Below are 11,093 nucleotides of genomic sequence, written 5' to 3' on the forward strand. Positions count from 1 at the left end.
GAGGGTGAGCAATGGTGGCAGCAAAAGGTAAAGCGCTGCATGGGATTGTTTTGAGTAGATTGCTGGAAAGGACCATGTATTATAGTGTCAGCCGTGTGTATGGAACCGAGGTAAAAGGGAAATCCAAACCAATCTCAAAGTTAATCTGAACAGTGCCCACAAAGAATCATACAAACAATTTCAGGCTAAAGACCAGGTGAGACAGCCAGAAGCTACAAGTAGCTGCATGTCAACATTAGGACAACCAACTAGCAGTTTGAATTAAAAGAGCAGAAACATGGAAACCTCATTCAAATCTGTAAAAAAAAAAACAGCACTGGTTAATTTATTCATCCAGTCTGGCAAGTCCACAAGACTGTGTGATGAACCAGCCCTCGAACAATTGAACCAAATACCCCACTGGGCATACATTGGTTGAAACAATGTTGAATTGACGTTTTTGCCCATTTTTTATTTTTTTTATTTTATTTCACCTTTATTTAACCAGGTAGGCTAGTTGAGAACAAGTTCTCATTTACAACTGCGACCTGGCCAAGATAAAGCATAGCAGTGTGAACAGACAACACAGAGTTACACATGGAGTAAACAATTAACAAGTCAATAACACAGTAGAAAAAAAAGGGGAGTCTATATACAATGTGTGCAAAAGGCATGAGGAGGTAGGCGAATAATTACAATATTGCAGATTAACACTGGATTGATAAATGATCATGTACAGGTAGAGATATTGGTGTGCAAAAGAGCAGAAAAGTAAATAAATAAAAACTGTGGGGATGAGGTAGGTGAAAATGGGTGGGCTATTTACCAATAGATTATGTACAGCTGCAGCGATCGGTTAGCTGCTCAGATAGCTGATGTTTGAAGTTGGTGAGGGAGATAAAGGTCTCCAACCAGCGATTTTTTGCAATTAGTTCCAGTCACAGGCAGCAGAGTACTGGAACGAAAGGCGGCCGAATGAGGTGTTGGCTTTAGGGATGATCAGTGAGATACACCTGCTGGAGCGCGTGCTATGGATGGGTGTTGCCATCGTGACCAGTGAACTGAGATAAGGCGGAGCTTTACCTAGCATGGCCTTGTAGACGACCTGGAGCCAGTGGGTCTTGCGACGAATATGTAGCGAGGGCCAGCCGACTAGAGCATACAAGTCGCAGTGGTGGGTAGTATAAGGTGCTTTAGTGACAAAACGGATGGCACTGTGATAAACTGCATCCAGTTTGCTGAGAAGAGTGTTGAAAGCAATTTTGTAGATGACATCGCCGAAGTCGAGGATCGGTAGGATAGTCAGTTTTACTAGGGTAAGCTTGGCGGCGTGAGTGAAGGAGGCTTTGTTACGGAATAGAAAGCCGACTCTTGATTTGATTTTCGATTGGAGATGTTTGATATGGGTCTGGAAGGAGAGTTTGCAGTCTTGGGACTTGATCCCAAAATTTAAAACTCCTGCCTCTGCTAGAGTAAACGTGTTGATTGCTTTGCAAATGGATACAGCAACACAAAGTTAAGGACATTCTAAAAGAGGCATAAAAATCAACCCTGTGTGTTGACTGCTGGAGCAAGAAAGGACTGACTGCTTTGTTTATGTGCATATCAGCCTGCTTCTATCACCCTTCCAACAAGACACCATGTGTTGCTCAGCCTCTATTGGATTTAACATCCACACACCGGAGTGGTAATTGACTGCACATTGGACGTATAGGACAGTGAAGAGCCTACTCTTAACTGACAACGGGGCGAACATGGCTGTCAAGCTTTCCAAACAGGCAAGAGAATACCCATGAACAAGAACCCCCAGAGCTGGCCATGACTATAAACGGCGTGGCAGAAATGTTTGAATCAGACACTGACGATTATCCTTTTAAATCCAAGTCACATTAAGTTCCTTTAAACATTGCCAAACTTTCAGCTTGTATTACTGCCCCCAGTGGCAAGATGTGAAAATCCACCAAAAACAACAAGGCCAACAACCCATACAGTGGGGCAAAAAAATATTTAGTCAGCCACCAATTGTGCAAGTTCTCCCACTTAAAAAGATGAGGCCTGCAATTTTCATCATAGGTACACTTCAACTATGACAGACAAAATGAGAAAAAAAATCCAGAAAATCACACTAGGATTTTTAATGAATTTATTTGCAAATTATGGTGGAAAATAAGTATGTGGTCACCTACAAACAAGCAAGATTTCTGTCTCTCACAGACCTGTAACTTCTTCTATAAGAGGCTCCTCTGTCCTCCACTCATTACCTGTATTAATGGCACCTGTTTGAACTTGTTATCAGTATAAAAGACACCTGTCCAAAACCTCAAACAGTCATACTCCAAACTCCACTATGGCCAAGACCAAAGAGCTGTCAAAGGACACCAGAAACAAATTTGTAGACCTGCACCAGTCTGGGAAGACTGAATCTGCAATAGGTAAGCAGTTTGGTTTGAAGAAATCAACTGGGAGCAATTATTAGGAAATGGAAGACATACAAGACCACTGATAATCTCCCTCAATCTGGTGCTCCACGCAAGATCTCACCCCGTGGGGTCAAAATGATCACAAGAACGGTGAGCAAAAATCCCAAAACCACACGGGGGGACCTAGTGAATGACCTGCAGATAGCTGGGACCAAAGTAACAAAGCCTACCATCAGTAGCCACCGTACTTCCTAGCCACCGTGCTTCTACACCTGCATTGCTTGCTGTTTGGGGTTTTAGGCTGGGTTTCTGTACAGCACTTTGAGATATCAGCTGATGTACGAAGGGCTATATAAATAAATTTGATTTGATTTGATTTGATTTTGATCAGTAACACACTACGCCGCCAAGGACTCAAATCCTGCAGTGCCAGGCGTGTCCCCCTGCTTAAGCCAGTACATGTCCAGGCCCGTTTGAAGTTTGCTAGAGAGCATTTGGATGATCCAGAAGAAGATTGGGAGAATGTCATATGGTCAGATGAAACCAATATAGAACTTTTTGGTAAAAACTCAACTCGTCGTGTTTGGAGGACAAAGAATGCTGAGTTGCATCCAAAGAACACCATACCTACTGTGAAGCATGGGGGTGGAAACATCATGCTTTGGGGGTGTTTTTCTGCAAAGGGACCAGGACGACTGATCCGTGTAAAGGAAAGAATGAATGGGGCCATGTATTGTGAGATTTTGAGTGAAAACCTCCTTCCATCAGCAAGGGCATTGAAGATTGAAGATGAACGTGGCTGGGTCTTTCAGCATGACAATGATTCCAAACACACCACCCGGGCAACGAAGGAGTGGCTTCGTAAGAAGCATTTCAAGGTCCTGGAGTGGCCTAGCCAGTCCCCAGATCTCAACCCCATAGAAAATCTTTGGAGGGAGTTGAAAGTGCGTGTTGCCCAGCAACAGCCCCAAAACATCACTGCTCTAGAGGAGATCTGCATGGAAGAATGGGCCAAAATACCAGCAACAGTGTGTGAAACCCTTGTGAAGACTTGCAGAAAATGTTTGACCTCTGTCATTGCCAACAAAGGGTATATAACAAAGTATTGAGATAAACTTTTGTTATTGACCAAATACTTATTTTCCACCATAATTTGCAAATAAATTCATTCAAATTCCTACAATGTGATTTTCTGGATGTTTTTTCTCATTTTGTCTGTCATAGTTGAAGTGTACCTATGATGAAAATTACAGGCCTCTCATCTTTTTAAGTGGGAGAACTTGCACAATTGGTGGCTGACTTAATACTTTTTTGCCCCGCTGCAAATGGCTCCTGGCTTCCCACACATGGGCTACTTTCTGTCTGTAACACAAACTAAATAATACAACAACAAAAAATAGGTTTTAGACTTAGTTTTATAAAATCATAACTGAATTTCAAATAAAATTTTAAGAACTATTAGAAACTAATACAAAATCACAACTACACTGCTCAAAAAAATAAAGGGAACACTAAAATAACACATCCTAGATCTGAATGAATGAAATATTCTTATTAATTACTTTTTTCTTTACATAGTTGAATGTGCTGACAACAAAATCACGCAACAATTATCAATGGAAATCAAATTTATCAACCCAAGGTGGTCTGGATTTGGAGTGACACTCAAAATTAAAAAGTGAAAAACCACACTACAGGCTGATCCAACTTTGATGTAATGTCCTTAAAACAAGTCAAAATGAGGCTCAGTAGTGTGTGTGGCCTCCACGTGCCTGTATGACCTCCCTACAATGCCTGGGCATGCTCCTGATGAGGTGGCGGATTCTCTCCTGAGGGATCTCCTCCCAGACCTGGACTAAAGCATCCGCCAACTCCTGGACAGTCTGTGGTGTTGGTGGATGGAGCGAGACATGCTGTCCCAGATGTGCTCAATTGGATGCAGGTCTGGGGAACGGGTGGGCCAGTCCATAGCATCAATGCCTTCCTCTGGCAGGAACTGCTGACACACTCCAGCCACATGAGGTCTAGCATTGTCTTGCATTAGGAGGAACCCAGGGCCAACCGCACCAGCATATGGTCTCACAAGGGGTCTGAGAATCTCATCTCGGTACCTAATGGCAGTCAGGCTACCTCTGGCGAGCACACATCGGCCCCCCCAAAGAAATGCCACCCCACACCATGACTGACCCACCGCCAAACCAGTCATGCTGGAGGATGTTGCAGGCAGCAGAATGTTCTTCACGGCGTCTCCTGTGGACGTCGGGCCTTCATACCACCCTCTTGGAGTCTGTTTCTGACCGTTTGAGCAGACACATGCACATTTGTGGCCTGTTGGAGGGCATTTTGCAGGGCTCTGGCAGTGCTCCTCCTGCTCCTCCTTGCACAAAGGCGGAGGTAGCAGTCCTGCTGCTGGGTTGTTGCCCTCCTACGGCCTCCTCCACGTCTCCTGATGTACTGGCCTGTCTCCTGGTAGCGCCTCCATGCTCTGGACACTACGCTGACAGACACAGCAAACCTTCTTGCCACAGCTCGCATTGATGTGCCATCCTGGATGAGCTGCACTACCTGAGCCACTTGTGTGGGTTGTAGACTCTGTCTCATGCTACCACTAGAGTGAAAGCACCGCCAGCATTCAAAAGTGACCAAAACATCAGCCAGGAAGCATAGGAACTGAGAAGTGGTCTGTGGTTGCCACCTGCAGAACCACTCCTTTATTGGGGGTGTCTTGCTAATTGCCTATTTCCACCTGTTGTCTATTCCATTTGCACAACAGCATATGAAATTTGTCAGTGTTGCTTCCTAAGTGGACAGTTTGATTTCACAGAAGTGTGATTGACTTGGAGTTACATTGTGTTGTTTAAGTGTTCCCTTTATTTTTTTGAGCAGTGTATAATAGCCTTGTCCCATACACTGTTTGATCTAAAGAAAATTAAGAGAATGAGATCCAAGCTGGTGCTTTGTTTTAACTTCTTGTAAATTCTTTGTTTAAGAGCCAAAGGGTAGACTTCTTACTCCCCTGACTGATTCTAAATTTCAAAGGGAATCGATGAGAAATTAACTTGTTTGTACTATAAAATTGGCCAGTTGTGGTTTAATCAGTTCAATGAAACATAATATGGACAGCATTGTATAATAATTAAGGATTTGTGCTGTGCCACTGTATTTGATAAACCTCAGCAAATAATACATTTTCAATTTTATTTGCATGGTATGGTAGTGATTAATCTGACAGTATCTTTCAACTGTACGTTATAGAAATAATTACCAGTGTTTATAGTACACCTAGATTTTTTTTCTGATTCTGACAGTTGTATTAATGTTTTGTTAGTGTAAGTACAAATCTAGTTTGGCCAGGGGTATGTATTTCTGGTACATTGTCATGTGTTTGAAAGGCACATCGATAGAGAATGTATACTCAAAAGTAATATTTTTATTAACCTTTTTGATGACCTTGGCGTGATTAAATTTCAAAGGCATTTAATTACATTGAAATCATCTGTCTAGGGTAAAGTAATTGTCTGGGTCATATTCAATGGTTTATTTTTTGTAAAGGTATCATGAGAATCGGACAAGGATGTGTTTGCAAAACAAAATCAAGTTGCTGACCTCGTATTTATGTGTTTGGAGAGTTGCTACCAAATCCTGTTCATTAACCTGCCAAGTGTGTTCTTTCTATGTGCCATCCAACATTTGAATATGACTAGTCATGTCTTTTTTTCAACAGCAGATGACCCCAAAGCCACCACGGGTCAGACCAACAGCAACAATGGGCCACAGAACGGTGCCATCTCCAGCAATGGCCACATGCCAAAACACCTAAGTGGGGACAACCCTGCTGTGCTGTCAACCGGCTTCTCCACGCCATGGGGACTGCCGGCCTTGGCTACTTCCACTGAAAACGGTCTGTCGTCATCACGGCGAGCTAATCAGGAGGCGGAGGAGACCCGGCGGCATTCAGCCCACGAGATGTGCGGTTCGCTACACCTGACGGGAAGCCCCAGCAGCTGCGTGTCCCACCGACCCTCCTGGGAGGCCATGGCCAGCGACCTGGGAGACACCCTGCACTACGGACATTACCATGGCTTTGGGGACACGGCAGAGGACCTGGCTGAAGAGCACAGCAACTCTGTGTGCGTGGAGCAATGTTACAACCAGGCCGTGCTCAGTGACATGCACCTCTACCACGGATCCTAAATTGGGGGAGGCTGGCCCTTCCCAAGTAAGTAGTCAGTCTATCTACCTACCCCAGCGGTGACACAACTTTGCATAGAGCCGCTAGCCTGCCTTAAAATCCAATGGTTACCATAACATCATTGTTGCACTGGGGAGGGAGTGGAGAGAGACACTTTGGCCCATCTACCAAAGGGAATAAGTACAGTTGAAGTCGGAAGTTTACATACACCTTAGCCAATTACATTTAAACTCAATTCCTGACATTTAATCGTAGTAAAAATGCCCTGTCTTTGGTCAGTTAGGATCACTTTATTTTAAGAATGTGATGTCAGAATAATAGTAGAGAGAATGATTTATTTCAACTTTTATTTCTTTCATCACATTCCCAGTGGGTCAGAAGTTTACATACACTCAATTAGTATTTGGTTACATTGCCTTTAAATTGTTTACCTTGGGTCAGACTTTTCGGGTAGCCTTCCACACGCTTCCCATAATAAATTGGGTGAATTTTGGCCCCAGTTTTCTATGGGATTGAGGCCAAGGCTTTGTGATGGCCACTCCAATACCTTGACTTTGTTGTCCTTAAACCATTTTGCCACAACTTTAGAAGTATGCTTGGGGTCATTGTCCATTTGGAAGGCCTATTTGCGACCAAAGCTTTAACTTCCTGACTGATGTCTTGAGATGTTCAATATATCCACATAATTTTTCTGCCTCATGATGCCATCTATTTTGTGAAGTGCACCAGTCTCTCCTGCAGCAAAGCACCCCCACAACATGATGCTGCCACCCACGTGCTCCACATTTGGGATGGTGTTCTTCAGCTTGCAAGCCTCCCCCTTTTTCCTCCAAACATAACAATGGTCATTATGGGCAAACTGTTCTATTTTTGTTTCATCAGACCAGAGGACATTTCTCCAAAAAGTACAATCTTTGTCCCCATGTGCAGTTGCAAACTGCGTCTGGCTTTTTTAATGGCGGTTGTGGAGCAGTGGCTTCTTCCTTGCTGAGTGGCCTTTCGGGTTATGTCGATATAGGACTTGTTTTACTGTGGATATACAGTCATGGCCAAAAGATTTGAGAATGACACATATTAATTTCCACAACGTTTGCTGCTTCAGTGTCTTTAGACACTGGTGTTACTATGGAATACTGAAGTATAATTACAAGCATTTTGTAAGTGTCAAAGACCTATATTGACAATTACATGAAGTTGATGCAAAGAGTCAATATTTGCATTGTTGACCCTTCTTTTTCAAGACCTCTGCAATCCACCCTGGCATGCTGTCAATTAACTTCTGGACCACATCATGACTGATGGCAGTCCATTCTTGCATAATCAATGTTTGTCAGAATTTGTGGGTTTGTTTGTCCACCTGCCTCTTGAGGATTGACCACAAGTTCTCAATGGGATTAAGTTCTGGGGAGTTTCCTGGCGATGGTCCCAAAATATTGATGTTTTGTTCCCCAAGCCACTTAGTTATCACTTTTGTCTTATGGCAAGGTTTGCCATCATGCTGGAAAAGGAATTGTTTGTCACCAAACTGTTCCTGGATGGTTGGGAGAAGTTGCCCTCGGAGGATGTGTTCGGAGGATGTGTTGGTACCATTCTTTATTCATGACTGTGTTCTGAGGCAAAATTGTGTGTGAGCCCACTCCCTTGGCTTAGAAGAAACCCCACACATGAATGGTCTCAAGATACTTTACTGTTCACATGACTGATGGTAGCGCTCACCTTGTCTTCTCCGGACAAGCTTTTTTTCCGGATGCCCCAAACAATCAGAAAGGGGATTCGTCAGAGAAAATGACTTTACCCCAGTCCTCAGCAATTCAATCCTTGTACCTTTTGCAGAATGTCAGTATGTCTCTGTTTTTCCTGGAGATACGTGGCTTCTTTGCTGCCCTTCTTGACACCAGGCCATCCTCCAAAAGTCTTCGCCTCACTGTGCGTGCAGATGCACTCACACCTGCCTGCTGGCATTCCTCAGCAAGCTCTGTACTGGTGGTGCCCAGATCCCGCAGCTGAATCAACTTTAGGAGACGGTCCTGGCGCTTGCTGGACTTTCTTGGGCGCCCTGAAGCCTTCTTCACAACAGTTGAACCACTCTCCTTGAAGTTCTTGATGATCCGATAAATTGTTGATTTAGGTGCAATTTTACTGGCAGCAATATCCTTGACTGTGAAGCCCTTTTTGTACAAAGCAATGATGACGGCATGTGTTTCCTTGCAAGTAAGCATGTTTGACAGAGGAAGATCAATGATTCCAAGCACCACCCTCCTTTTGAAGCTTCCAGTCTGTTATTCAAACTCAATCAGCATGACAGAGTGATCTCCAGCCTTGTCCTCATCAACACTCACACATGTGTTAACGAGAGAATCACTGACATGATGTCAGCTGGTCCTTATGACAGGGCTGAAGTGCAGTGGAAATGTTTTTTGGGGGATTCAGTTCATTTGAATGGCAAAAAGGGACTTTGCAATTAATTTACAATTCATCTGATCACTCTTCATAACATTCTGGAGTATATGCAAATTGCCATCATACAAACTGAGGCAGCAGACTTTGTGAAAATGTATATTTGTGTCATTCTCAAAACTTTTGGCCACGACTAGATAATTTTGTACCTGTTTCCTCCAGCATCTTCACACAGTCCTTTGCTGTTGTTCTGGGATTGATTTGAACTTTTTGCACCAAAGTACGTTCATCCCTAGGAGACAGAATGCGTCTCCTTCCTGAACGGTGTGATGGCTGTTTGGTCCCATGGTGTTTAAACTTGCGTACTATTGTTTGTACAGATGAAAGTGGTACCTCCAGGCATTTGGAAATTGCTCCCATGGATAAACCAGACTTGTGGATTTCTACAATTTATTTTCAGAGGTCTTGGCTGATTTTCTTTTGATTTTCCCATGATGTCAAGCAAGAGGCACGAAGTTCAAAGGTAGGCCTTGAAATAGATCCACAGGTACACCCCCAATTAACTCAAATGATCAGAAGCGTCTAAAGCCATGACATAATTTTCTGGAATATTCCAAGCTGTTTAATGGCACAGTCAACTTAGTGTATGTAAACCTCTGACCCACTGGAATTGTGATACAGTGAATTATAAGTGAAATGATCTTGTCTGTAAACAATTGTTAGAAAAATTACTTGTCATGCACAAAGTAGATGTCCTAACCGACTTGCCAAAACTATAGTTTGTTAACAAGAAGTTTGTGGAGTCGTTGAAAAACAAGTTTTAATGACTTGTTTGTGTATGTAAACTTCTGTCTTCAACTGTATCATTGTCGTTTTTGTATTTGATATTTGAAATTCTTATTTTATTACTGTCTGTTGTAGCGCAAGAGATGTGATTGTGGTAAGCTGATCCTAGTTTGTCTGGTGATGTTATTGCATAAAATGCAGGTTATTAGAATTATGAGTTATGCTAAGTTTTTTTTTTTTTTGACCAAAAGGGTAAATTGTGTTTGGCATGTAGGTTCTGTGCCAACACTTATGTTAAATCTATTATGGCACAAAAAAAGTGTTTTTACTGAGTTTGTTTTACCTTGTTGTTCATTGTCTGTACTTGGAGCACTGCAAACAGTATTTATCATGTAGACAATCTGTAAACGGACTTATGACATTCCTTTTTAGATTCATTTTTTGGGGTCTTCTGAAATAAATGTGTTACCAAATTGCATACTCGACTATATCTTCCCTTTTGCTTCTATGACATTGCTAAAATGTTTGAATAATATTTTTGAATGACCTTGTCTTATCTTGCTTGTGCAACTAGCATTTATTTTAAATAGGAATTATAGGGTTGTGTTGGACTTTAATAATACAAACTCAATCATGTTTGAAGACGTGCTTTCATGGGATACTACTGTAATCAAATCAAATTTTACCACATGCGACGAATAAAACTGGTGTACACCTGAAATGCTTGCTTACGAACCTTTCCCAATGATCCAAGAGTTTTAAACAGAAAATAGTAACTAACACATGAGGAATAAAATAATATACACAAGAATGGAGCTATATACAGGGAGTACCAGGTCAATGTGCAGATGCACTTGAGGTAGATATGTACATGAAGGCAAGGTGAAGTGACTAGGCATCCGGATTGATAAGAGTAAAATAAGAACCGTAGCAGCAGCAAATGAGTGTGTGTATATGTTGGAAGTCAGTATGTGTGTTGTGTGTGTGCATATCTAGTCTCAATGTGTGAGGTATATGTTTGGAAGTGACAGTGTAGTGTGTGTGTGTAGAGTCAGTGCAGATATTTTGGGTACCCATTAATTGACTATTTAGTGGTCTGGCTATTTAGCAGTCTTATGGCTTGGGGGTACTCGCGGTCTCTGTGCCTGTTGATTCGAGAAGGCACCGTGTCAGACAACAGTACATGGCTTGGGTAACTGGAGTCTTTGGCAATTTTTAGGACCTTCCTCTGACACCACCAGATGTAGAAGTCCTGGATGGACAAGGTGTGACCACAAAATGTATTTGTCAAATCTATTTCAAGTTGCTCTTCCCATGCT

General features: G+C 42.5%; 1 protein-coding gene across 2 annotated transcripts in view; it reads left to right on the plus strand.

Moving 5' to 3' along the window:
• The window catches only part of ankrd10a (ankyrin repeat domain 10a), a 30,231-nt gene extending 19,979 nt beyond the window's left edge, over positions 1 to 10,252 (plus strand). Inside the window, exon 6 of one of the 2 annotated variants that reach the window (XM_064969375.1) lies at positions 6,124 to 10,252. In XM_064969375.1, the coding sequence (XP_064825447.1) occupies positions 6,124 to 6,593 (470 nt within the window). In that variant the 3' untranslated portion in view covers positions 6,594 to 10,252. The remainder of the gene's footprint in view (positions 1 to 6,123) is intronic. The other variant, XM_064969376.1, reaches the window with a different exon arrangement.
• Positions 10,253 to 11,093: the final 841 nt, after the last annotated feature.

This window comes from Oncorhynchus masou, chromosome 6 (genome assembly GCF_036934945.1).
Source record: "Oncorhynchus masou masou isolate Uvic2021 chromosome 6, UVic_Omas_1.1, whole genome shotgun sequence".
Classification (NCBI taxonomy): domain Eukaryota; kingdom Metazoa; phylum Chordata; class Actinopteri; order Salmoniformes; family Salmonidae; genus Oncorhynchus; species Oncorhynchus masou.